General features: G+C 44.8%; 1 protein-coding gene across 1 annotated transcript in view; it reads left to right on the top strand.

Annotated features, from left to right (window-relative positions):
* Positions 1 to 23300, top strand: part of bace2 (beta-secretase 2) — a 71990-nt gene extending 48690 nt beyond the window's left edge. The window contains exons 7-9 of the mRNA XM_041211355.1: positions 10062 to 10211; positions 12733 to 12901; positions 20634 to 23300. Coding sequence (XP_041067289.1) covers positions 10062 to 10211; positions 12733 to 12901; positions 20634 to 20875 — 561 coding nt within the window. The 3' untranslated portion in view covers positions 20876 to 23300. The remainder of the gene's footprint in view (positions 1 to 10061; positions 10212 to 12732; positions 12902 to 20633) is intronic.
* Positions 23301 to 26942: the final 3642 nt, after the last annotated feature.

Genomic DNA, 26942 nt, shown 5'->3' with positions numbered 1-26942 from the left:
GCCAGTACTTGACATTTACTTCTGCTTTTGCTAATTAGAGTAGGTAGCTTTGCGATGTCAGCTTTTTGTCAAATTTTTTTTTTTTGGTGGGAAATATTCTTTAATTTCTCCACCTCAGACTGTTTGCATCATGAGGCAAAGCGTAAGTAACATCAGACACCACTGGTTTCTACTGACTCTGAGTAAGGGGCATTGATGTACAGCCAAGGTGGCATCCTTCCAGCATCCCACTGACTTTGTTGGGCACTTTTTTTTATCCAGTCAGCTGCTCCGCTCACTGCCAAAATCAATAACCTAACCTCATCCAATAGGATGTTCAAAGAGCTGCATTTGAGTCATCAACTCTGGGTACTTGGTACCACAGAGTGTGATCCTTGTAGGTCAGTGAGTTCAGATGCTGTTATGAGTCACAGGATCTGAATCTCAGTGTGTTGTTGGCATGAGAAGTGTTTAACCAGTTTTTTAGTTGGCATTTTAAAATTTCTATGATTTTAAAGTTGGGGCTGTTGGAATTTGACTCGTTCAGTGGTGATAATACCATTTCTTTTGAACTGATGTGCTGTGCCACAGGTTTTGTCGATGTGAATTTGTATTTGAACAAAGGAAAATAACGCAACATATGTATATTCTCACTTTGAACATGTCGCCCTCAGTGAGCACACTTGTTCAAACAACTCTGTCGTCTTACCCCACCCTTTTTTTGTTTACTCTGATGGTGCATTCCTCATGTCCACAGGAGCAACACAAACTATTGCACCGAATGACCAGCTGATAATCCATTCACGCTGTCCTCCTTCCTGTCAGTGGTGGATCACTCGAACTGCAGCTTTTCTAGTTAATTTTAGTAACCAATAGTGGCTGGGCTTTCAGCTGCCCAGGCCCTAGCTCTTGAGTTCCCTCACTAAACCGCTCCGGCACTTCTTTTAAGGCAATCCTTTAAAACCTGCTTCTCAGGGCCAGCTGCCCAAAAGCTTGGCCAACTATCCCCTTGAAAGGACTTGGTGTCAAGCTTTGTCTGATAACTCTTCCTCTGAAGCGGCATGGGACATTTCACTCCATGAAAGTCGCCATGAGCAGGATTTTTTTTTTAGGTTGGCGCACCAGTGCGATCGGCAGACCTGGAAGCAGCCAGGGAATGGACCGCTTGCCTGCGATCAGACCCTGACCGCGATTTCACCTTGGCTGGCCAGTTAATGGCCAACCAGCGTGAAGCGAGCGCTGAAATGCTCAGTGCTGCCTGGGTGGGAGCGGGCGCTGACATGGGCATGGGGGAGCAGTAAGTGGAGGCTCCCTGAGGGCAGAGAGCTTCCTCAGGGAGCTGAAGACTTCAAAGGTATTAAATAAAGATTTTAAAACCAGAACGAAAATGCCCAAGCCCCTCAAACAATCACCTAAATATATACATTATAAAAATGCTGTCCATAAATTTTTATCTATGTTTTATTTAATAACAGAAACCTCATCCCACCCTTCATTTAAAAAAAAATGCAGACTGCCTGGCTGATTCACCTGTCTGCCAACTGTGAGGTTGGACGGACCACAAAAATCAGGAACAATTACAATTGTAACGGGCTTAATTGCCCACATAATCGTAGGCGGGCGCACTTTCGCCGTTTGTGCCCCACCGCTGACCGACCCGCTGACCGAAATATCACACGAGCGCGGGATGATGCCGGGACATTCGTCTGACATCATCATGTGCTATTTTACACTTGAGCGGGTCAGGCAAGTGCCCACACACCGACCTGAAAATTCTGCCCTATGTGTGTAAGTTGCTGATTTACTTTCTGTGAGGGTTGCAACACCGAGGACTCCCAGAGAACCTTGGATGTTGTAATCGAATAAGAGCTTTGGTAAAAATGGGGAAGTTGAGGAAGGCATGTTTTTTTGGTTCTTGCTCACATATCAGGCAAAACAAATAGAGAGTTGGAAATGGGATTTGATTAAACTATGGCCACAAACTGATTGGAGACCAAAAAGAGAACCATTTAAATTGGCGGAGTGTGTGCATTGATTTATTTAAGTTGGATTGACCATCACTCGTTACAACAAGGTTTTAATAACTTTTTAATTGCTTCTTGTCCAAATGTCATAACATTTAGTTTAAATATTTTTGTTTGCATGTCGGTGCGGCCTTTGTGTGGGATAAGATTAATCACGTCTTTTGCAAAGGATTAATTGCATCGCAACACTGTTGGCACTTAACTTTTATTGAAAGACCTGTTATTAGTTTTCACTCTTGAAATTATATTAATTCTCCTCTCTTGCTGCTGAAAAATGTTGGTGCTGAATCAGGGAGTGATACCAACAACTGCTCTTGATGGGCTTCCTAATTTATCACTTGCTGTTCTTTTGAGTGCCAAAATGGAGCACAAGATTTATAAACCTATTAACTGATCTGAGCTGCTGAAACACCGTGGATTGTGGAGGTTCTGCTGAAGAATGCTTGAGGTGCTGATTTTGACAAGAGCCTGGTTCAAGTAGGGACAGTGGTGGGGGTGGAGGATGGGATTTGGTGGTGGTAACTGTGTGGAGTTTGTGGTGGGGAACCAAAAGTGAAGGTTTCATTCAATCTTCCCCTGAAGGAGGGTCATACGGACTTGAAACGTTAACTCTGTTTCTCTCTCCACAGATGCTGCCAGACCTGCTGAGTTTTTCCAGCACTTACTATTTTTCTTTGTCTAAATGTTTTACTTTTAACATAGCACTTGTGACTATATTCCTAATGGAGGTGGAGAGCAAAGGGAGCAAGGACAGAGGAAGAAGACTCCAGGCTATCTGCTGTTAGCGGTGAATTTGAAAATTCTTAACTTTGAGCTCACTCATAGTGGAATTGTAATAGAGTACACACATTTGGGAAGAAAAAATTTGCTTTCTCTTCATTTGTCTGAGGAGAGGGTGACCAGCTCTGGGCTTAACAAATATGGGACACTTTGCCATGGGAGGGACGTATTGATGAGACCCAGAGAGCGCAGTGGGGGATGGTGGCGCTGGTGAGAGTGGGAGGGTTGCTATTTAGTCCTTAAGAGCAAGAGATTGTGGGTGACCTGCAGCAGTGTGACCCACTCTGATTCTGATGCTGCCAGCTCAGACCTTGCCAGTCAACAACTATAGCACCTCCAAAAAAAAAAATGACATCAACCTTTTATTGTGCCCGGCCCATGCACAGACACAACACCTGCAGCAGAAGAAATCCAGGACAAAACGTGTCTCAGGAAGGCCTGACCTGGGACATGGTACGGAGGGGGAATGGGGTCAGGTTACAGGACAGAAAATCCAGGATGGTTGGTCACTCTGGATGAGGGTGACACTAGCAAGGCACTATCTATTGTCAAGCCCCCAGTTACCCTGAGATCATTAACTGTCCACCATGTGGAACTGGATAAAAACAGAAAATGCTGGAAATACTCCGCAGGTCCAGGCAGCATCTGTGGGGAGAGCGAAAGTGAGATGATGGGTGAAACTTTGTTCCTGTCAGCAGCAGGAATTGTGGCAGGCAGGGGCAGTTAATTTGGCAGGAGGCAAAAAAAAACCATTTCCCAATGGCGGGGTAAACCGTTGGAATTTTGTTCTCCCGACGTTCAAGGTGGGTCGAGCTTTCCGACGAACAATGTCGGGAACCCCGTTTGCATGCATCGTCATGTCGTGCCTGCTCATTAATAGGCCTCCTCACCAGAATGAACCTCCCCCTGCAAATTAAGTTCCCAGCGAGAATTTAGAATATTCAGTTTTACAATTGCGTGCATCTGGCGAACTTCACCTCTTCCATGACTTTTGGGGTCAGTCAATGTTCCTTTCCCCTTCTTGGGGAATCTTGCATAACTTCACTTGGCTGTGCCGAGGCTGGACAAGGGAGGCAGGCAAAGGCTGGAAGTGGTTGGGGGTGGGGGTGTAGAAGGGCGGAGCGAAGGCTGGGCAGGGGAGGCAGGCTATGGGTGAAGGGTGGGGAAAGTCTGGGGAAGGGGGGGTGACGGAGAATGTCAGGCAATTTTTTTTTTGTTGGGTGAGTGTCGTGCAGTTGGGAGGGTCAGTGGCGTCCTGGGGGGAGAACCCAGGGTGCTGTTGATAGGAGGGAACAGTCACGGTTAGAGGGGGCAGTAGGATGCATTAGGGTGGCAGGTCCAGGGTGAGAGTCTGAGAGGTGAAGGCCTGATTGGGTGGGTCACGGAGGGGGATAGGACAAATGGCTCAGATAATAAGGTTGGGCATGGGGATGGTAATGGGTGTCGGCTCTGAGGGGAGGAGAAGGCATTGGATTGTGGGAGGTGGATTGTGATAGGGTCCAGGGTAAGAGGTTCAAGGGGAGAGTGGGGGTGGGGAGGGGAAGGTTTGAAAGGTGACCTGTACCGTTTTTTCCAAACTGACCTTGCCCCCACAGTTGGCCAGTCAGCGAGATCCCTTGAGGTGGGCCTTTTCGGGTAGGTAGAGCTCAAGGTCGGCATGTGTGGCTGCCAAAAGGGACACCATAATAATTATGAGATAACTAGATGTCAAACATGTTCATTTGTGTTCTGCATTGCAGCAGGTTTGTTCCCAACTCATGGGTCTCGTAACATTGAGATCCCAGTAAAGTGTGGAGCTGCTGTTCATTCTGTGCCATTTGCCCTCAGCTGCTGTCAGAGGCGGGGATGGAGGGAGGTGGATGTGTGGCTGGTCAAGTGCAGCCAACTCATGACTCCAAACCTCCATCCTCCCGGGTGAATGGTCATGGCTGACGGGATCGTGTGGTTAGTCCTTCTATGCTACCGAGACAAATGTGTCTCTAGAGTTTCGGGGGTAGTGGAGACAAGTGGAAAAGTGCCTGCGTGAGGCTTGTTGTACATGTCTCTCATCACCTTGGTCAAAGAGCAATGTCTGCATACGCAGTCAAGGATGAATGGGAGGAACCCATCTCTGGTCCTCCAGGATTCCTTCACCTGGAAGTGGTGGGGTGGGAATGCCATGTCTAGATGGAGGCCAGGTGAAGGGATTAGCAGTTGCATGCTGGCTTTGAGATGGAGGGAAACCTGTATAGGACATGCTCACTTAATGTCCCTCTTCAACTCATTCATAGATCCACTGAAGCATCAAAAATGCTGGCAGGCAGCCCAACCTTGGTAATGGCTCCTCAGATGACGAGGAGGAGGGCCCATCTTGGGGTGGCACAGGGTCAAGAGGAGCAAGGCCTGAGCAGAAAGAGGCAGCAGGGCGTCTATAAGGTCAAGAGGTAGAGTGCAGTAAATACGATTGGGGAGTTACAGGTGTAGATTGCCATGTGGAAATATGATGTTGTTGTGGTGATATGAGACCTGGCTCAAGAAAGGGCAGAACTGTGTGTTAAATATTCCTGGGTACAAGGTGTTCAGAAAAGATACTAAAGGAGGAGGGGCGGCGGTATTGGTGAAGGAGAGCATTGCAGTGCTGGAGAAAGAGGATGCCCCACAGGGTTCAAGGGCAGAATCAATTTGGCTAGAGCTAAGGAACAAAAAGGGTGCAATTACATTGCTCGGTGCAGTATATAGACTGCCAAATAGTGAGAAGGACGTAGAAGAACAAATCTTCAGGGAAATTACAGAGATGCACACATTATAGAGTAGTTATAATTGGGCGGGGGGGGGGGGTCTTTATTTACTCAAATGTAGACTGGGACACGTAGTATAAAGGGTGGAGAGGGGCAAGAATTCATAGTGTGTTCAGGAGAATTTTCTACAGCAGTATGTGTCCAGTCTAATAAGAAAGGGGGTACTGCTAGACCTGGTTCTTGGAAATGAGGTGGGCCAAGTAGATCAAATGCCAGTGGGGGAGCATTTAGGAGACAGTGATCATTGTATTGTTTGTTTTAGGATGATGATGATGGAATAGAACGATAGGCAATCCAGAGTAAAAATAATTAACTGGACAAGAGGCGACTTCGATGGGGCAAGAACAGCTGGGCCAAATAGATTTGAATGAAAGATTGGCAGGAAAAACTGTAGCTGATTAATGGGTTGCCTTCAAAAAAAAGAATTGGTTCAGGCACAGTCAAGGTATATTCCATTGAAAGGAGAAGGTAGGGCAAATGAATCCAGAGCATCCTGGATGAAAAAGGAGATTGAAATTAAGGTAAAGAAGAAAAAGTGTGCTTATGACTGGTATCAGATAGAAAACACAATTGAGAACCAAAAGGAATGCAGAAGGTCCAGAGGGGAGGTGAATAAGCATATTAGAGAAGCAAAGAGGGATTATGAGAAGATTGGCAGCCAACATAAAGGGGAATCCCAAAGTCTATAGGTAGATAAATAAAAGGGTGGTAGAAGGAGTAGGGCCGATTTAGGGGCCTAAAAGGGAATTTACACATGGACGAAGGGGCTATGGCTGAGGTATTAAATTAATATTTTGCATCTGTCTTTACCAAGGAGGTCGATGCTACCCAGGCCATGGTGACAGACAAGGAAACTGTCATTAGAAGGGTTTAAAATTGATGAGGATGAAGTGTTGAATAGACTGTCAGTTAAAGTTGACAAGGCACTGGGACCGGACGAGATACATCCAAGGATATTGAAGGAAGTAACAGTAGAAATTGCAGAGGCAGTAGCCATAATCTTTCAGTCTTCACTAGACTCAGGGTGTTGCCAGAGGACTGGACAGTTGCAAACATTATGCCCTTGTTTGAAAAAGGTTGTAAGGATAAGCCCAGCAATTACAGACCAGTCAATTTAACTTCAGTAGGATAAAATCAAAATACTGCAGATGCTGGAAATCTGAAACAAAAACAGAAAATGCTGGAAAAGCGCAGCAGGTCTGGCAGCATCTGTGGAGAGATAAACACTTTACTTCATTTCAAGTCTGGATGGCCCCCGTTCAGAGCTGAAGGGAAGTGAAAATGTGATGAAATTTATATTATTAGGGGTTAAACAGTATAAATTTCATCACATCTCCACTTCCCTTTAGCTCTGAAGGAGAGTCATACGGACTCCACAGATGCTGCCGGACCTGCTGAGTTTTTCCAGCATTTTCTGTTTTGTTTCAGTTTAACTTCAATGGTGGGCAAGATTCTAGAAACAATTATTCAGGATAGAATTAGTAGTCACATGGAAAAATAAGAGTTGATTAGGAATCCATACTGGCTCTTCCTTAAGGGAAAATATTGTTTAACTAACTTGCTAGAATTTTTTGAAAATGTAACAGAAAAGGTTGATAAGGGTAATACTGTTGATGTGTTGTACATGGGCTTTAAAAAGGCATTTGACACAGTACCACACAACCCACTTGTGAGAAAAGTTATTAGCTTATGGAATTAAAGGGACAGTAGCAATGTTGCTACAAACTTGGCTGAAAAATAGGGAGCAGAGAGTAATGGTCAATGGACATTTTTCGGGGCTGGAGGAAGGTTTGTAGTGGAGTTCCCCAGGGGTCGGTATTGGTGTTCCTGATATATATTAATGATCTAGACCTTGGTGTGCAGGGGACAATTTCAAAGTTTGTGGATGACACGAAACTTGGGAGTATTGTGAACTACGAGGAAGGTGATGTAGAACTTCAAGGGGGCATAGACAAGTTGGTAGAGTGGGCAGATAGGTGGCAGAAGAAGTTCAATGTGGAGAAGTGTGAGGTGATGTATTTTGGTAGGAAGAACATGGAGAGAAAATGTAAAATAAAGGGTGAAATTTTGAAGGTGGTCCAGGAGCAGAAAGACTTGGGTGTATATGTGCATAGATCATTGAAGGTGGTAGGACAGGTGGAGAGAGCAGTTAATAGAGCATACATTACCCTGGGCTTTTTTAATAGGGGCATAGAGTACAAGAGCAAGGAGATTATGCTGAATTTATATAAGACACTCGTTAGACCTCAGCTTGAATATTGTGTACAGTTCTGGTACCATATTATAGGAAGGATGTGAACACACTGGAGAGAGTGCAGAAGAGGTTTACAAGAATGGTCCCAGGGATGAGAAACTTTAGCTATGAGGATAGATTGGAGAGGTTGGGACTGTTCTCATTGGAGGGAAGAAGGCTAAGGGGACATTTGATAGAGATGCTCAAAATCATGAGGGGGCTGGACAGAGTAGACAGGGAGAAGCTGTTCTCGCTCGTAAAAGGATCAAGAACGAGAGGGCACAGATTTAAAGTGATTTGCAAAAGAAGCAAATGTGATGTGAGAAAAGGTTTTTTTCTCTCAACGAGTGGTTTGGGTCTGGAATGCACTATCAGGAAGTGTGGTGGAGGCAGGTTCAATCGAGGCATTCAAGAGGACATTGTTTCTATTCAAATGTTCATGTAATGTGCAGGGGTATGGGGAAAAGGCAGGGCAATGGCACTACATCATAATTCTCATTTGGAGAGCCGGTGCAGACATGATGAGCCAAATGGCCGCCTCCTGTGCTGTTAAAATTCTGAGATTCTGTGAAGCGAAAGCGGAGGCAGAGAGGAGTTGCTGTTAAGATGAAAGGAAGAAAAGGGAAGGACTGTTTATTGAGTGAAACTGGATCCAGAGCAGGTAATGGAATTGGGCTCCAAGACTGGATTTTGAGCATTTGTATGTTGCTTTCAATTTTTAATTTGAAGCCACTTGACTAATCCCTGGAGCCCACTTGTTGGATGCCACTTGACTCTTGCAACTCTTGTTTTTTGGTTCCAGATGAGGGCTTCAGGCAAACGACTGATTTATAATTGAAAATCTTGCAACTGAGTTTTCTCCAGTATTCTACCACCCAGATTATTAGGTCGCAGTAGTGAAAGCTTTCTCTTTGTCCAAAATGCTGCCTGTTCCTTGCACTAATATTTCTCCCCTTTTAGAGCATTACATGTTTTTGAAGTTTAAAAAAGGGATTAATTTCGGAGGGGGCAAGTATATAGTTTAGCTTTCAAAATGTAAAATGTTCTCATTTAAACCTGTCTAATAACAGCATAAAGCTCAATTGCCAGCTTTTTCACTAAACCACCCCCAAAGTACTACAAAATTCTGGAAGCTACCTGCTTACATGATGTTTGGCTCATTAGCATAATAGCTCCTTTTGTTGAGTCCTGGGTCAACTGTAGTGTACATAATTAGCATATTATGCAAATGTAACCTTCCACCCTTCTAGGAGTAGATGTCTAATTAACATAATATGCAATACCTAGCCACTTGTAACCATTATAATGCCTGCAAGCGTTTAAGCATATTTAGGAATATTTCCTCAGAGCCGCGAATCTCAGCCAGTGAATGGCACAAAATAGGTTTTGTCGATTGACTTTATGGTGGAAGACTCTTATGAGAGTGAAAATCGAGCGCCATGTAAAATGGGTTTCCTGTTCTCTATGGTTTGTAACCTCCCCTGTGAACTCTGCCCCTAACCTTTTGTGCATCTCCCTCTTCCTTTGCTTCACCACTGATGGCCATAACTTCAGTCATCAAGTCTCTCACTCTGGAATTATCTCCCACAACCCCTCTGCTGCCCCACCTCTGTTGCTTCCAGTGGACCCATTGCTTTGGACAGACTGTTGGTAACCCTTCCAATCATCTTTGTCCATTCAGCATCTAATTTTTATCTGATTACACCTGTGAAGCAGCAGCTTGGGAAGATTTTAGTTTTTTACGTTACGATGCTATATAAATACAAGTTATTGTTGGGCAGTAAATGGTACACTCCAGATCATGGGTTGTATAAGGTCCACTTATGGGTCCATTATATAATGATGCAAAACTAGAGAGATTGTAATGATCTCCTTTATACCTTTAGATCAGAGTATGTTGTAGAATATTTGAATTCCTGGCTATGGACCCTAAAGTTTGGACATTTTAAGTTGAAGAATGTAACTTGAACTGAAAAAGGCCTGATGAGAGAGCTCTTTCCAATTAATATTTTACTTACATTGTCATAGATTTGATTGAATTTATTTAATCTCCTAAGAGAGATGAATGACTATAGATAGCATAAACTAGCAGGGAAAGCTGCCCTTGACAATCAATTAATTAACTGAAGAGTTAAAACTCCTTTTCACCTAGGACAGTTGTGTTCCACAGAATATTTGATCATCTTGGCTGAAGGTTAATATTGTATCTTTCAACTCTTCCCACAACCCCATATTTGCTGAACTTATTTTTTTACATTGTGTTGGCAGGTTAAAGAATTTGCTGATGGATTTTGGTCAGGTAGCCAGCTAGCCTGTTGGGTACAAGGAGCCACACCTTGGTCCTACTTTCCCAAAATCTCCATCTACCTCCGAGGAGAGAATTCTACCCAATCTTTCCGTATCACCATCTTGCCACAGGTAAGACCTGAGCTGAGTCAACAACATATTTACCCCACCACTGAACATCAAGCCATTGTTTCCAGGACTGTCACTGACCTCATCTCCTCTGGGGATCTCCCTCCCACAGCTTCCAACCTGATAGTCTCCCAACCTCGGACGGCCCGCTTCTATCTCCTACCCAAAATCCACAAACAGAACTGCCCCGGTAGACCGATCGTCTCAGCTTGTTCCTGCCCCACAGAACTCATTTCTCGTTATCTTGACTCCCTTCTCTCTCCCCTTGTCCAGTCCCTTCCCACCTACATCCGTGATTCCTCTGACACCTTACGTCACATCAACAATTTCCAGTTCCCTGGCCCCAACCGCTTCCTCTTCACCATGGACGTCCAATCCCTCTACACCTCCATCCCCCACCAGGATGGTCTGAGGGCCCTTAGCTTCTTCCTCGAACAGAGGCCCGAACAATCCCCATCCACCACTACTCTCCTCCGTCTGGCTGAACTTGTTCTCACACTGAACAATTTCTCCTTCAACTCCTCTCACTTCCTCCAAATAAAAGGTGTGGCTATGGGTACCCGCATGGGCCCCAGCTATGCCTGTCTCTTTATGGGGTATGTGGAACATTCCTTGTTGCAGTCCTACTCCGGCCCCCTTCCACAACTCTTTCTCCGGTACATCGATGATTACTTCGGTGCCGCTTCATGCTCTCGTCAGGACTTGGAAAAATTTATTAATTTTGCTTCCAATCTCCACCCCTCCATCATTTTCACGTGGTCCATCTCTGACACTTCCCTTCCCTTCCTTGACCTCTCTGTCTCAATCTCTGGTGATAGACTGTCCACCAATATCCATTACAAACCCACCGACTCCCACAGCTATCTCGACTACAGCTCCTCACACCCCGCTTCCTGTAAGGACTCCATCCCATTTTCTCAGTTCCTTCGCCTCCGTCGCATCTGTTCCGATGATGCTACATTCAAAAACAGTTCCTCTGACATGTCCTCCTTCTTCCTTAACCGAGGTTTTCCACCCACGGTCGTTGACAGGGCCCTCAACCGTGTCCGGCCCATCTCCCGCGCATCCGCCCTCACGCCTTCTCCTCCCTCCCAGAAACATGATAGGGTCCCCCTTGTCCTCACTTATCACCCCACCAGCCTCCGCATTCAAAGGATCATCCTCCGCCATTTCCGCCAACTCCAGCATGATGCCACCACCAAACACATCTTCCCTTCACCCCCCTTATCGGCATTCCGTAGGGATCGCTCCCTCCGGGACACCCTGGTCCACTCCTCCATCACCCCCTACTCCTCAACCCCCTCCTATGGCACCACCCCATGCCCACGCAAAAGATGCAACACCTGCCCCTTCACTTCCTCTCTCCTCACCGTCCAAGGACCCAAACACTCCTTTCAAGTGAAGCAGCATTTCACTTGCATTTCCCCCAACTTAGTCTACTGCATTCGTTGCTCCCAATGTGGTCTCCTCTACATTGGAGAGACCAAACGTAAACTGGGCGACCGCTTTGCAGAACACCTGCGGTCTGTCCGCAAGAATGACCCAAACCTCCCTGTCGCTTGCCATTTCAACACTCCACCCTGCTCTCTTGCCCACATGTCTGTCCTTGGCTTGCTGCATTGTTCCAGTGAAGCCCAACGCAAACTGGAGGAACAACACCTCATCTTCCGACTAGGGACTTTACAGCCTTCCGGACTGAATATTGAATTCAACAACTTTAGGTCGTAAGCTCCCTCCCCCATCCCCACCCCCTTTCTGTTTCCCCCTTCCCCCTTTTTTTTCCAATAAGTTATAAAGATTTTCCTTTTCCCACCTATTTCCATTATATAAAAAAAAAACCCACTAGAGCTATACCTTGAGTGCCCTACCATCCATTCTTAATTAGCACATTCGTTTAGATAATATCACCAACTTTAATTTTAACACCTATGTGTTCTATTGTACTATTGTCGTTGACATCTTTTGATGATCTGCTTCTATCACTGCTTGTTTGTCCCTACAACCACACCCCCCCCCCCTCCACCTCTCTGTCTCTCTATCTCTCCGCCCCCCACACACACACCTTAAACCAGCTTATATTTCAACTCTTTCTTGGACTCGAACGCAAGTTCTGTCGAAGGGTCATGAGGACTCGAAACGTCAACTCTTTTCTTCTCCGCCGATGCTGCCAGACCTGCTGAGTTTTTCCAGGTAATTCTGTTTTTGTTTAACATATTTAACAGATCAGTCCTATATCTTGCCCATTCAATCTAAGCCCCCCCTTCTCTGACATTCAAAATGATAGGTAAGAATGGCCCAGTACTTTGTCCTGACGTAGCGTACACAAATACCAACAAATGAAGACAGTCTAGGGTTGGAGAAGATATGAAAGGACTGTGTTGAACAATTATAAATTTCTTCATTATATATTGTGGTTTGGTCATGTCCATGCTGGTAGATGCATGTCTATTACTGTATTTCTTAACCTCCATTCTGGATGTATTCTCTAGTCTTGTTGAGTTTACTGGTGTATGTTACTACGCAGTTGTACATTCAGCCAATGGCCGATATTGGAGCCCAGATGGAATGCTATAGATTTGGAATCTCCTCGTCCTCCAACGGACTGGTGTTGGGAGCCACTGTAATGGAAGGCTTCTATGTCATCTTTGACCGGGCGCAGAAACGAGTTGGGTTTTCTACCAGCTCATGTGCAGGTAGGCCCTTGGCTCCATTCACTTTTCCTACGTTTTTTTTTGTTTAATAAACATGATTTGTGCTGCGTGTTAATATGCCGTGTGTCACAGGGCTAAACAACAATTGAGTCCAGTTCTCTGAGCTCGGAGGATGAAAAGGCCTTGACCTCGCTGAAAGAATGTGTTCTTTGGGGCTTTTAAAAAGAGCAAGCTGTTAACTCAAAGAATTGGCTTAAAATTTCAAAACTTGTTTGACTGTCACAAAGTTCTTCTGTTATACAGTATGCACTAGACCCTCTCTGTAAAGGCTGGAGCTGGAAGCTTGCACGGACTGCTGGAGTAAGGGAGCAGTTAACACTATATGCCATTACAGAGCTTGCTAATCATAGAACTGATGTGTTTGCAAACGGTGATAACTGTAGATCTCTCAAATTCTGCTGAAGGAACAAATACTTTCCTCATAAAAAGGGTATTGTCTTTTTTTTTTAAACTGTGGCACTATCGAATGATGCTTCAGGGTGATTTATGAATGACAGAAGGTTTGACCAATTAACATGCAGCAGCGATGCTTGGTGCTGTCACATCACTCCCAACTCTGGAATTGCTGCCGTTTTGTGTGGGTTCTCCTTTGCGCTTCTGGCAAACTAACAGGGGTGGCTCCAAGGAATTCATGGCTTTAGTCCTTTTGAAGAGCTACAGGCTGTGAATTTCCTGAATCTAGCCACCCCCCCCCAAGTCTTATGGGGCTTCTGCTGCCCTTTCAGGAAACTTACCACGGTGGAGTGGGAGCGGTACCAAGGAAATGCCTCAGGCTCGTGTTCCGTTAAAGACCTGTGGTGGCATTTTCAACTTCAGGGAGACAGACAATGAGTAGGGGTTGATCCAACAGCCGTTCAACACCCCAACCAATTTTCCATTCTGCTGGTTTGGGGAATGGTTGAACCAGTTTTACGCCGCCTTCCAAAAGTAGTTGGTGGTTGTTGGATCTTGAGGTGGCCTGGCAACCCTGAGCAATGCCGCCAAACATTAATGCTGCACGGAGAAGGGGTTGATGCCATTTTTGTGTTCTGCTCTTTTCGACTCCCAATCTGGTTGAAACCTTGAGGTAACTTTTTTTTAAAAATCTGGGGAAAGACTGGGTGTGGTCTTGCCTTTTGGTGGCATCCACTGAGCGGGCTGTGTGTCCAGGTTCCAAACACACCGGTCGGAAAATGTAGGGAATTTACCCGAGTAACAGCTTGCCTTTTACGTAGTGCCCTTAACGTAGTAACACATCACAAGGTGCCTTTCAGGAGGATTATCAAACAAAGTTTAACACCAAGCCACAGTAAGGAGATGTTAAGACAGGTCACCACAAAGAGGTAGATTTTGACCAGTGTCTTGAAGGAGGAAAATGAGGTTTAGGGGATAATTCCAGAGCTTAGGGCCCAAGCAGCTGAAGGAATGGCCACCAACGTCGGGGCAATTTAAAATCCAGGTCAGGGGTTGGTCATGGCACTCGTGCTGTCCCTAGTTATAGAATCTGAACCCTGTGCTTACACTGTTTTGGAGGTCGATCCTATCACCTGAGGAAAATTAAATTCCCATTCCTCCATGTTGAGGGTCACCAGAAACAACTGGAGTTTCTCCCAATGGGCAGCCCAAGTTCCAAATTGCATTTTTTTTTTTAAAGAATTGCTACTTTTCTCCCCTCTGTGTGAAGGTTACAGCTCGTGCTGAGTTAGAGTGAAGTGCACCAGATGCCGTACTGCACGTCACCCAGGCCCATATTTGTCACAAGCAGTTCCTGATGTCATCAACAAGCTATTCAATTGTAAGAGGATGTCAAAGCCAAGTCCAGTGCCTCGCCTTGCTAAGCATGTGTCTGTGCAAGCCTAGAATGAGAGTCAATCTCATTGAAACATGCAAGATTCTGAAGGGGCTTGATAGTGTGAATGCTGAGAGATTGGTTAGGGAATCTAAAACATGGGGGCACAATCTTGGGGAAAGGGGCCAATCATTTAGGACTGAGATGAGGAAAACTTGCTTCACTCAAAGGGTTGTGAATCTTTGGAATTCTCTACCCTGGAGGGTTGTGGATAGACAGATCCTTAGTCTGTCAAGGAATCAAGGGACATGGAGAGTGGGCAGGAAAGTGGGATTGAAGCCCAAGATCAGCCATGATCGTACTGAATGGCAGAGGAGATTTGATAACCTTATGGTCTACCCTTGCTCCTATTTCTTGTGTAAGCCTGCGCACACTTGAGTGCGCACTGTCCAGCAGAAATTGTGAGATTGCCATGAAGAGCAAGAACCCTTGCTGATTCAAGGACTAGCAGTGATGAGGCCACCAGAGCAACCCTATTGAGATCAGGTACCCAGTAATCGAGCCTGAGTCTGGATAGCTCAGCAACACAATATGCAGTCCATTGGCCCACTGAGCTATCATCAGATAAGTAATTTTTTTCCCCTTGTATCAGGCCCATTTCGGGTTGCACATTCTTTTTTCCAATGCTAATGTTCTTTGGTAGAGCTACTGCACTTTTATTTCCCCCGCCTTTTTTTTTAATTTGCAATTTTTATTCAACCGACTATCTGTCTTGGATGGTTGAGTGTTAAGAATCCACTCTGTTAGAGAGTGTGCTCCAATTTTAAAGGAAGTTGATTTCTCCCCAGGACATTGCACTACTGCTTGGTATCCATGTGGACTAGGGAGAGGAGAGAACCAGTCCTATCACTTTGAGGCCTGGTGTACTTCAGTTCTAACGTACAGTGTCTTCTTTCAGCATCACTTCTCAATGAAGGAAAATAAACAAATTGTTACATTTTTGTGCTTTTCTGTTGTGAGAAATGACCAAGTTATATGAATTCCATTAAGTGCAATTTGACATGGGTAGTAGGCCAAAGATTTTTGATTGGAATGTAGTAGGTTGGTCCAGGAAGTTTCCTTTCCATTCTGCATAATCATAGTGAAAAATAGCATTTGGCCCATTGAGCCTGCCCCACCATTCAATAAGATTATGGCTGATTGGATGGTGGCCTCAGTTCCACTTTTCTGCCTGCTCTCCATAACTTCGATCAAAACTCCCATTTCTCTTGAGTCTTACTTATTCCTACCTATTGGCAAAGAATCTGAGGTGACATGAGGTAAAACAAAATTTAAGCAACAAGTTCTGATCTGGAAGGCACAGAGTGAAAGGGTGGTGGAAACAGCTTTAATTGTTTTCAAAGTGAATGGCATCTTTTTATTCCTTCATGGGATGTGGGCTTCGCCGGCTAGGCCAGCACTTATTGCCCATCCCTAATTGCCCCTGAGGAGGTGGTGGTGAGCCGCTGCCTTGAACCACTGCAGTCCATGTGCTGTAGGCACACCCTCAGTGCTGTGAGGGAGGGAGTTCCAGGACGTTGATCCGGTGTCGGTGAAGGAAGGGCAATATATTTTGCAAGTCAGGATGGTGAGTGGCTTGGAGGGGAATGTGGAGGTGGTTCATGTCTCTGCTGACTTGTCTCTCTAGATGGTAGGGGTCTCAGTTTTGGAAGATGAAATATTTGAAAAGAAAAAATTGTGCTGGGCTACAGAGAGCTGGGGAGTGAGACTCGTCATGGGTAGCTCTTTTAAGGAGCCAGCACATCTCTGACTGGCCAAATGGCCACCTCCTAAACCGTATATTCTGAGATTATGACTTTAGCAGTTTGTATGCTGCTCATGTTAGAGGATTTTTATGGAGGAGGAAAGGGGCATTCTACCCAACTAGCCGGCACCTTTTATTTCTAGATCATTCCCACCTACCCAACTTTTCACAATATCCCTTCTCTCTGCCCTTGTCTCCTAATCATAGCACCTTCCCCAGTAAGTCGTAATATACTGACAGTCGGGGGATGGAGGGAAATAGGCACCAAGCACCATCCATTGCAAATTCTATAAAATGCATTTAAATTTTAGCCTTTTAAATTTATACTCTACAAAGCAATGACCCCAGTGCTAAGGAATGAAAGGCATTTCTTTGTTTTGCACCTAGCATCAGCAACAAGTAGTCCGGGGTAAAGTCTAACAGCTCAAGGAAAAGCTCCCTGTGCCTGATGCTAATAAAAAAGCTTTTACCACCACCTTCGCCTGCCCCTTCTCCACCATTGTAAAAAGCCATTGCACTGCCACCTTGTGTTGCCTAGACACTACTGAAGTTTATTTTTCTGATATCGAGCAAGGTTTCGCTAGTTTTCTTTCTGGTCTTTTTCCCACCCCGTGTATAAAGTTGACTAGTTAAGTTATGCCTGCACTTGCTCTTTTCCTAAAAAAAATAATTGCAGTCGATTTAATATGTTGTCAAATCCCTGAGTGTGATAGAACTTCAAACAAGTGGCCTTGAAACAAATGTCTAAATTGAGGTGGTGGGTGGGGGGGCGGGGAAATGGGAAAAAATGAATGTGTGGTTACGCTGTTGGACTAGTAATCCAGAGGCCAGTTGGAAGCAGCTCAGAGAATGTTTCCTACGCTAATACCAGGAATGGGTGGGTTGTCTTATGAGAAAAGGCTAGACTTGTATCAGCTGGAGTTTAGAAGAGTGAGAGGTGACTTGATTGAAACCATTAAGATCCTGAGCGGTGGATGTTGGGAGGCTGTTTCCTCTCCAGGGGGGCTGGGGGTGGGGGGGGTGCTGCTAATCCAGAACTAGCAGTCACTGTTTAAAAATAAGGCGTTTCCCATTTAAGACAGGGATGAGGAGATTTTTTTCTGATGGTTGAGTCTTTGGAACTCTCTTCCTCAAAAGGCAGTGGAAACAGACCCTTTGAATATTTTAAGGCAAAGGTAGGCGGGCAGTTACAATCGGATCAACCATGATCTTATTGAATGGCGGAGCAGGCCCGAGGGGCCTACTCCTGTTCCTAATTCGTTTGTTTTGTTCATATGACTATTGATCTACCTAGCAACTGAGGAATTTAAGTTCAGTTAATTAAATAAATCGGGAATAAAAAGCTAACCTCAGTAACTAAGACCATGAAACTACCAGATTGTTGTAAAAGCTCACCTGATAAGCTACTGTCCTTTTAGGGAAGGAAATCTGCCTTCCTTACCCGGTCTGGCCTACACATGACTGCGGACCCGTAGCTACATGGTTGACTCCTAACTAACTGCCTTTTACAGTGAATGGTTTGTTAGGCCATTTTATCAAACTACTGCAGAAAAGTCGCATAAGAACAAAACCAAAACTAATAGCACTTTGGGAGTGCGGTGGTTCGCAAAGATGGCTCACCACCACCTTTCTAAGGTTAATTAGAGATAGCCTTGCCAGTGGCACTCACATCCCGAGAGAAAAGCCCACAATGGCCAATCTGATGTAAAAGAACAAATCCTGAATTTGTGATTTTGTGCTCTCAATACTGCTCTGGTCAGAGCATTGTCTACTGATTTAATAAACTGCCCAAGTTTCACTTGTGTCCATTCACTGGATGTGAGCATCATTGGCTAGGCCAGCATTTATTACCCATCCCTAATTGCCCTTGAAAAGGTGGTGTGTGATGTGCCTCTTCAACGGTTATAGTCTATGTGGTGTAGGTACAACCGCTGTGCAGTTAGATCTGCTTTTAGCCTCCTTAGACTTTCTTTCATATGTTTTGATGTAACTGAGTGACTTGCTAGGCATTTTCAGAGAGCAGTTGTGAGCCAGCCGCATTTGCTGTGGGTTTGGAGACTCTCTCTCTCGCGCGCGCGCGCACACACACACACGACCGGGCTGAGCTGCCTTCCTAAGGACATTATTGAGCTGGATGGGTTTTGAGACCAATCTGCTAGTTGCATGGTCACCATTATGGATACAAGCTGTTTCAGAATTCCTGAATTAATTAATTAACTAAATTAAAGTTCCTTAGCTGCAGTAGTGGATCATTAATCTAGGTACAGTAACATAACCACTGTGCCACTGCATTTCTAGTGAGTCTAGGGCGTGCCGTTTTTTTCCCATTGGAGAATTTCTATTACGGAATGTAATATAGACTGATCAGGCTGAAAGCTAAATGAGAACTTGGTGCCCTTGCATAAAATGCTTGTCTCGATCCTGACCTTCAGTTGTGAGTAACTTCATAGCATCACCTGGCTGTTGTGTTAAATGTGAATAACGATATTACAAAAATCCAAAATTGAGGGCAATGTTCTGAACAAAGTTTTAAAAAAAAATAATTAAATGGAAGGAATATTCGCAGTAATTGAATTGTTTGTAATAGTGAATTCATCAGAGTGCGTTTTTTTTCCTTTTTTTGAATTGGAGAATATAAAGATCCAGAAAGTGAACTGGATTAACCATATGTGGCTGCAAAAGCAGGTCAGAGTCTGGGAATCCTGCAGTGAGTAACTCACCACCTGACTCCCCAAAGCCTGTCCACCAACTACAAGACTCAAGTCAGGAGTGTGATGGAATACTCCCCCCTTGCCTGGATGAGTGCAGCTCCAGCAACACTCAAAGCTTGACACTATCCAGGTCAAAGCAGCCCACTTGATTGGCACCCCACCCACAAATATTCATTCCCTCCACCACTGACGCACAGTAGCAGCAGTGTGTACCCTATCCACAAGACGCACTGCAGGAACTCATCATGGCTCCTTTGACAGCACCTTCCAAACCAACAACCTCTACCAACTAGAAGGACAAGGGCAGCAGATAGATGGGAACACCACCAGCTGGAAGTTCCCCTCCAAGTCATTCACCATCCTGACTTGGAACTAGATTACTGTTCCTTCACTGTCACTGGGTCAAAATCCTGGAACTCCCTCCCTAACAGCACCGTGGGTGTACCTGCACCACATGGACTGCAGCGGTTCAAGAAGGTAGCTCATCACCATCACCTTGAGGGCAATTGGGGATGGGCGGTAAATGCTGGCCTAGGCAGTGATGCCCACATCCTGTGAAAGAATGAATGTTTTTAAAGTGCATTTGTTGCATTCCCTCCGACAGGTAAGGACATAGACCATGCCATTTGTCCAATGTCCCATCTGTTGACTCTGAGTTAATCATGGTGCCCAAGTTGAGCAATCTGTGGAAAATATGCTAGCTATATGCTGCAAACTTATTTTCTGAAGTAGAATAATATTACTGCATTAACTTCTCTAAATCCAGTACTGGACTTCACAAAATTGAGTAAGGAAGGTCCACCTAGTTGTTTATTTAAGCCTTCAAGCTCTAATAGTTTCTTTTTCTTCGTGCACTGAGAGGAGAGAGACAGATCCTCTGCCATAACTTTCTGACCTGCCTGTCAAAGCTTCCTTCCCCTCTTCTGTGGTGATTGGCCGTTTATTGTGTGGACACCTAGAATCCTACTTTGTTTTCACTAGTTGGAACAGATGCTCTCAGGTCATCTTAAAAAAAAAGAAACAACATTCTTGCGGGGGTGGGTAGGAATCAGAGACCTTTTATTCTTCCAAACTGGTTCCCAATGTTACTCAGTAGCACCTCTGTGACCAGTTGGTGCCAATCAGTTCTTCTTCCTACAAGTGTGCTCTTCTAATGGTATCTCTAACAGTGTAGCTGTGCTTTTGAAAAGCCTGAATTACCACCAGCCCAAGGTATCGAGGGAAAGTCTGCAGAACTTTTGACAGGCCTGTGGCTTATTAGCCTCAGAAGAGACCATATTAACAGGACTAGTGTTGACTGCTTTGAAGTGACTTGATAAATCGTGGGGGAATGGATTGAGGGATATTGCTCTTGGCAGAAGAAGAAGACTGAGTTGGTTAAAACCTATTTCATTAAACACTAAACAAGATTTGCTTTCTGTCTATCAACAGTCATTGATGATTCCCCAGTCTCTGAAATTGCTGGTCCATTCTCGGCAGCTGATATCTCGAGCAACTGTATCAACAAAAGGCCAAGGACAGAGCCTGCACTCTGGATCATTTCCTATGCCCTGATTGTGCTGTGTGGCATTACCCTCCTCATTTCAGTCATCCTGCTAATTGTCCCTTGCAGCCATCGAAGTGGCAATGGACTCACTGATGATTCATCGCTAATTAGGCATCGCTGGAAATAAAGCCATACACTTCGTCCCCAGAGCATGTTTGGAGTGAATATTGGGGCGTTTGCACTACTGATGGCACCCTTGTAGCCTGGTGCCTAATGGAACAACGATTGTTTTAAAAATAAATTCTGCTGATGGTGACTGATGCCGTGCCAGGTTTGGGAACGGAACCTTCGAACTGTGTTGCACAAAAGTTCATTCTAATTAATTGCCCCATATCCTGATTTAGTGGAGTGCACTGTACACTGACCAATATGTATCGGTTATCAAATCCCTTTTGTAAACTTTGAAACTGCTAGTTGGAACCCGGGCATTTTGTCTCAATCTTCTGCTGTGATTGGAAGTTTTTCAATCCACGGACATTATGAATGGGCTGTGAGCTTATGGGTATGTTTTCAAATTGTAATGTCATTGAGGCAGAGCTTTGTGATACCACAGGAGGAGCAAGAGCTACACAAAATATCTGTGCTCACTCAAAATTCCCCTCTCCAGCAATCCTAAACCAAAGAGCCATAAGGGAGGTGGGGAAGCAAAAAGATGTCAATAAGTGTACAGCCATCTCTCATTGTTTCATTTTGGGGTCACAGGACAATTCAATAGAATGTATAATGTGTTTTTTGCTTCCTGTATTTGAAGGTGATTGTAACTCTTATCAACAGCTGAGTTAAGCCATTGTTTCAAACCTAAACAATTGCACTCTTCTTATAAACTGCACGACATAATACAGGCCAAAGGCTTTTGGATACCAATTTCAGCAGGTAGGATTGTCGGTTGCGGAGGGGGGCGGGATTCAGCAGCCAAAATTGACAATATCCCCGGGGTCGTCCTGTGCTTCGAGCTACGCCACTGTTGGGTTTGAAAACTTTTGGCCTACCTGTTCACTGTTAGGTAACAAATCCTGAGCTAACGCTGGAATTCAGTCCCTCAATTCAGGAGCTCATGGGTTAATTCCATGTCGGTCTTGCGTTTTGGTGCCATCTGTAGCCAGCAAATGAAATTGCAGCCTTGCTAACTCGTGCAAACTAGCTCTGTTCGAAATACAATTCCTCCTCTGTGTAGCCACATACATATGTACACATGCTCCTCACCCTTCGCTTTAAGGTCCTCCTATCCATGCCTTGTATTGTCAAGCTCAGCACTGTTGTTTGCCTACTCTAGAGCCCCAATTATAATCAACTATGTACAAATGTTCCACAGGACCTCTTGACACTGCTGACAAAAACCACCTCATTGTTAATGCCAGGTGACAAGAGTGGGTTGTCCCACCCACCTACTGTCTACGGAGTCTAGACATGTCTATAGCGGAAAGTTTCTGTCGTAACTCTTGATTACGCGTTACAGGAAGCCACACACTGTTTTTATGCACTTGACGGGGTAAGGGGGGGGAAATTTTCTTTTGGTCACTAATTGGGCACAATTCAGTACCACGGCTGAGTGAGAGGAAGAGTTTACAGTGAGGGACAGCTCTTCATTCCCCCATAGAACTCATCAAAAATTGATCCTGGAATATGACTGTCCATAATCACATCAGCTGGGCGCTGCTTGCAATCGTACAGGACCAAGGGACTTGTGGTTCTGTGTGGGGGAAATGGGGATCACTTGTAGGGTCGCCTGGCTGGAGATAAATGACTCCAGCATCAGTACAGCTGTTGGGAGGATGCAGTTGCCCAACTGACAACGAGATTGATGGGAGGTTTCGAGGACCAATATTGACTGGTGCTTATTTCTGTCAGATGAATTGATTCTATCTGCATTTTTTTTTTTGCCAAGCTATGGAATGAGGCGTATTTTCAGTCAGAGTGCTCTGCAAACCTCTCCCTACCCTGCATCAGCCTCAGATGGACTCCCGCCACTATTTGTTTTCCAGACCAGTTATCCTGTGGGCCATGAGACTATCTGTTTAAAAACACACATTTTAAGATTGTTGCAACTCATTCCATATAGACCCAAACAAATGAAACCTGCATCATAATCAGCCAGGGCTGGGATTTAAGTTCTCATTTAATGAACATCGAGACAGTAAAACCAAAAATGAGTTTTTTTTATTAGGATGCATATTTTGCCTTGACAGCACTTTCCCCCTAAAGTGTGGAGTGTTGAAATGTTTACGAAATGTAAAATAACAGTTGTGGGGACTTGACACATTTAAAAAGCTTCTGATGGTTAGAAGAGCTTTTTGCTTTTTAATGTGTGACATAATGTGGTAACATCATACTTAAAGATGAAGTGCCTTGTCAACCAATGTGTCCACCTCTGAAATTTTCCAAAGATTATTGTAGTATTTTATGTACTTTTTGATTTTCAGTCTGCTACAGCACACGTCTTGGGATTATGTAAGAGGCAAACCAGTCACTTTAATAGAATAGCAATTAAGTTATGAATAAAAACCCCTTGGGCTTTGTAAATCTTAAACAATAAAATAAGCAGTCAAAGGAAAGCAAAATCTGCAAAGCACACACTGATTTTTGTTTGTCCGAAATCTGAGATGGATTTCATGAGCGGGAAAGTGTAATTTAAAAAAAAATAACTCCTTGTATAAATTAAATCAGAAAGTTTTGGCTAAGTGGGGCAATTGCTGTAAAATATAATTTGTGTCCATGAGTTGATGGCTTTGAGGGTGCAAATGAGTGGAAATCTGTTGAGAGCAGGAATTTTTTTAAAAATGTAAATATTGTAGCTTCTGTTACTAATCCAGCTGGTAAGGATGAAGAAGTGTTGGCCATGACTGGTCGCTCTCTGCCTGTGTCGGGAGACCCTGGGTTCAAATCCCAACCCAGAGACTTGAACTTATAAACCAAGCTTAAGATCCCGAGTGCAATACTTGGGGAGTGCTGCTCTGGCGGAGGTGCTGTCTTTTGGTTGAGATAATACTGTCTCAACTGCCGCATCAGGTGAATGTACAGGACCTCGAGGCCATATCTCAGAGAGGAGCAGGGCAGTTCTCACCAGTGTCCTGGCCAATATGTATCACTCAACCAACATCACCAGAACAGAATTTCTGGTCATTATCACATCACCGTTTGTGGGACCCTAGAGTGTGCAAATTGCTTTCCTACATTACAACAGTGGCTGCACTTCAAAAGTACTTTGGCTGTGGTGTGCATCGGGCCATCCCGAGGTCATGAAAGCCATAATAGAAATGAACTTTGTTCATTCTCTGAGCCACACAAGGCAAGATGACAGCGAGGATCAACCCTTGTGATGAACAATAGGTTCATGTTTCCATTCCTGATCACCGCCCCGTGGCTCCTGCTGGAGGCTGTGTACCTGCACCTGCGCAGTCGAAGATCCCTTCTGAGACTTGCCAGGTAACCTTGTGCACAAGTTCATCAGTGTGGGCAGAATAACCAGAGAAAATATCGAAAGGGTTGACGGAGGAGGGAGAAGAAAGATGAGCTGCTGGATGGCATCACTAAACCCCTTGCCCTTCGTCACTGCAAACTCTGTTCAAAGTTAACCCTTTTTGTGTGTGATGTAAAGGGCTTTGTGAAAAGCTGAGATAAATGTTAATTGTACTTGTGTAAATAGCACAGGATGACGTGCAATGCATCGAAGTATGCCATTGTAGCACTTGCATTGATGTCATTTGGACATGTTTGATTTTTGTGTCTCCCTTTGCCCTACAAAAAAAAAAATTCTGCAAAACTACTACTACATGAAATTAGTGCCCCTTTTAAGATGATCTGCATCATTGGGTTGCATTGTCCATGATAGTAATACTGCTGATGGGCCTAAGCTTTTAACAGCTTGTAATAAGGGAACTAGAAGATAAGAGTTTTGATTTTTTTTTTTCCCCACCCCCACCCCCACTAGGGCCATCTGTCACTTGCTCATGTTGTTCTTTCCAGAGTGCTTAACCTGGTCCGGCCATTATCACATACTGCTTTCTACTCTTAATGTCACCATTAGCAACTCCTTCAGCCAGTACCACCACCATTAACACCCCTTTGACCTTTTGTTTATGACACCTTTTGCAATCTCTCCTTTGTCTCCGCCTATCGCTGTCCTTCTATCCAGCTTCACCTGTTCTCCCCCCCACCCCCTTAAACGGTATATATTACACCATATTTCTACTTCGCTTTAGCTCTGAAGAAGTCATACGGACTTGAAACATTAACTCTTGTTTTTATTTCCGCAGATGCTGTCAGACCTGTTTTTCCAGCATTTTTTTGTTTTTGTTTCGGGTTTCCAGCATCCGCAGTATTTTGCTGTTATAAAAGCTAAGAGTTGTTTGATTCTTGTGTTAAAAAAGGCACTGCATGCCAGGGGGTCACATGTAATGCCATGGTAACATCTCAATATCTAGAGAAGATTGGCAATGTTACAAACTTGTAGAATTAATTTTGTTTTTAAAATTCAGTTACTAAGAAAATCACTTTTCTGCACTACACCTGGTCTAGCACCTGAGCCTGAAACCAGCTCTGTTTGGGAAAAATTGTTGTGTGCAAGTTGAGCTCTAGGAGTTTATTTCAGGAATGAGGCCTACCTGAGTGCACCTTTATCTGGCAATACTGCTCAATGTCCAAAAGGAATAGCAAATAAATGCCATTCCCAGGCCTTCCATCTTCCCTCTACAGTATAAATCTAGCTTACCTCGGGGATTCGCAGCCTTGTCTCTAGGGAGCAGACTCGGGGAGGGGGGGAGGTGGGGGGGTTGTGGTGGGGGGGAGGAGGAGCACTGGGGCGGAGACCTCGGGGCACAGAGTAAACTGAAGCCAAAACTGAAAGTGACGTCACAGGAAAGCTGTGACCTGATTGGATATAGGAAATCTGCACCAAATTTGAAAAAAAAAAACACTGCAAAGCTAATTAATAAATTAATTATCTAAGTAGAGATGGCTGGGCAGGTGATGTGCTGTAGCTGTATGATGTGGGAGCTGGCAGATCCCATTGCGAGCCGCAGTGACCACATCTGTAGCAGGTGTTGGTTGCTGGAAGAACTCCGGCTCAGAATTGATGAGCTGGAGTCCAAGCTCCAGACGCTGCGGCGCATCTGGGAGGGACAGAGTTACGTGGATGCTTTGTATCAGGAGGCGGTCACACCCGGTAGATTAAGTACCTCAAGTCCGGTCAGGGTCAGCAGGGTGTGACTGCAAGTGAGGCAGGTAGAGGGATCCTGTGCTCAGGAACAGAGGAGCCTCAGCTCTTGACCTTGTCCAACAGGTACGAGGTACTTGCTCCCTGTGTGGATGAGGAACAGGGCTGTAAGGAGGATGAGCCAGCTGACCATGGCACAGGAGGCCATTCAAGAGGGGGGAGCAAAAAGACAAGTGGTAATTGTAGGGGATTCTATAATTAGGGGAATTGATAGCTTTCTTTGTAAGCAGGATCGAGAGTCCTGCATGGTATGTTGCCTGCCTGATGCCAGGGTGAGGGACATCTCTGACCGGCTTGAAAGGATATTGGAGAGGGAGGGGGAGGATCCAGTTGTTGTGGTCCACGTCGGGACAAATAACATAGATAAGACTAGGAAGGAGGACCTGTTTGGGGATTATCAGGAACTAGGAACTAAATTGAACAACAGGTCCTCAAGGAAGTATGACTAATGGGAAACAAAGCAGCAGGTTAGCATCTGGGGTGGTGGATTCAACTTCATGGAAAGTTATGAAAGAACTAAAAAGAAAGGAGAGCTCAGGAGAGGCTATTAAAGTCTCCAGAATGCAAAATAGGACGCAGTGTTTGGAAAGGGCTAGGAGTCTAACTTCAAGCACATCAGATAAAGGGATGACAGTGAGAAAGGGGACGGGAAATAGAGGACTGAAGGTGTTGTATCTGAAGGCACGCAGTATACGAAATAAGGTACATGAGCTTGTGGTGCAGATTGAAATTGGCAGGTATGATGTGGTGGGCATCACGGAGACATGGCTGCAAGGGGATCAGGACTGGCAGCTAAATGTCCAAGGATATACATCCTATCGAAAAGATAGGCAAATTGGCAGAGGGTGTGGGGTTGCTTTGTTAGTAAGAAATGAAATTAAATCGATAGCAAGAAATGATGTAGGGTCAGATGATGTAGAATCTGTGTGGGTAGAGTTGAGGAACCGCAAAGGTAAAAAAAAAATGGGAGTTATGTACAGGC

Source organism: Carcharodon carcharias, chromosome 18, assembly GCF_017639515.1.
Source record: "Carcharodon carcharias isolate sCarCar2 chromosome 18, sCarCar2.pri, whole genome shotgun sequence".
NCBI classification, from domain to species: domain Eukaryota; kingdom Metazoa; phylum Chordata; class Chondrichthyes; order Lamniformes; family Lamnidae; genus Carcharodon; species Carcharodon carcharias.
The sequence above is the reverse complement of the archived record's forward strand: the minus strand, read 5'-3'. Positions and strand labels throughout refer to the sequence as shown.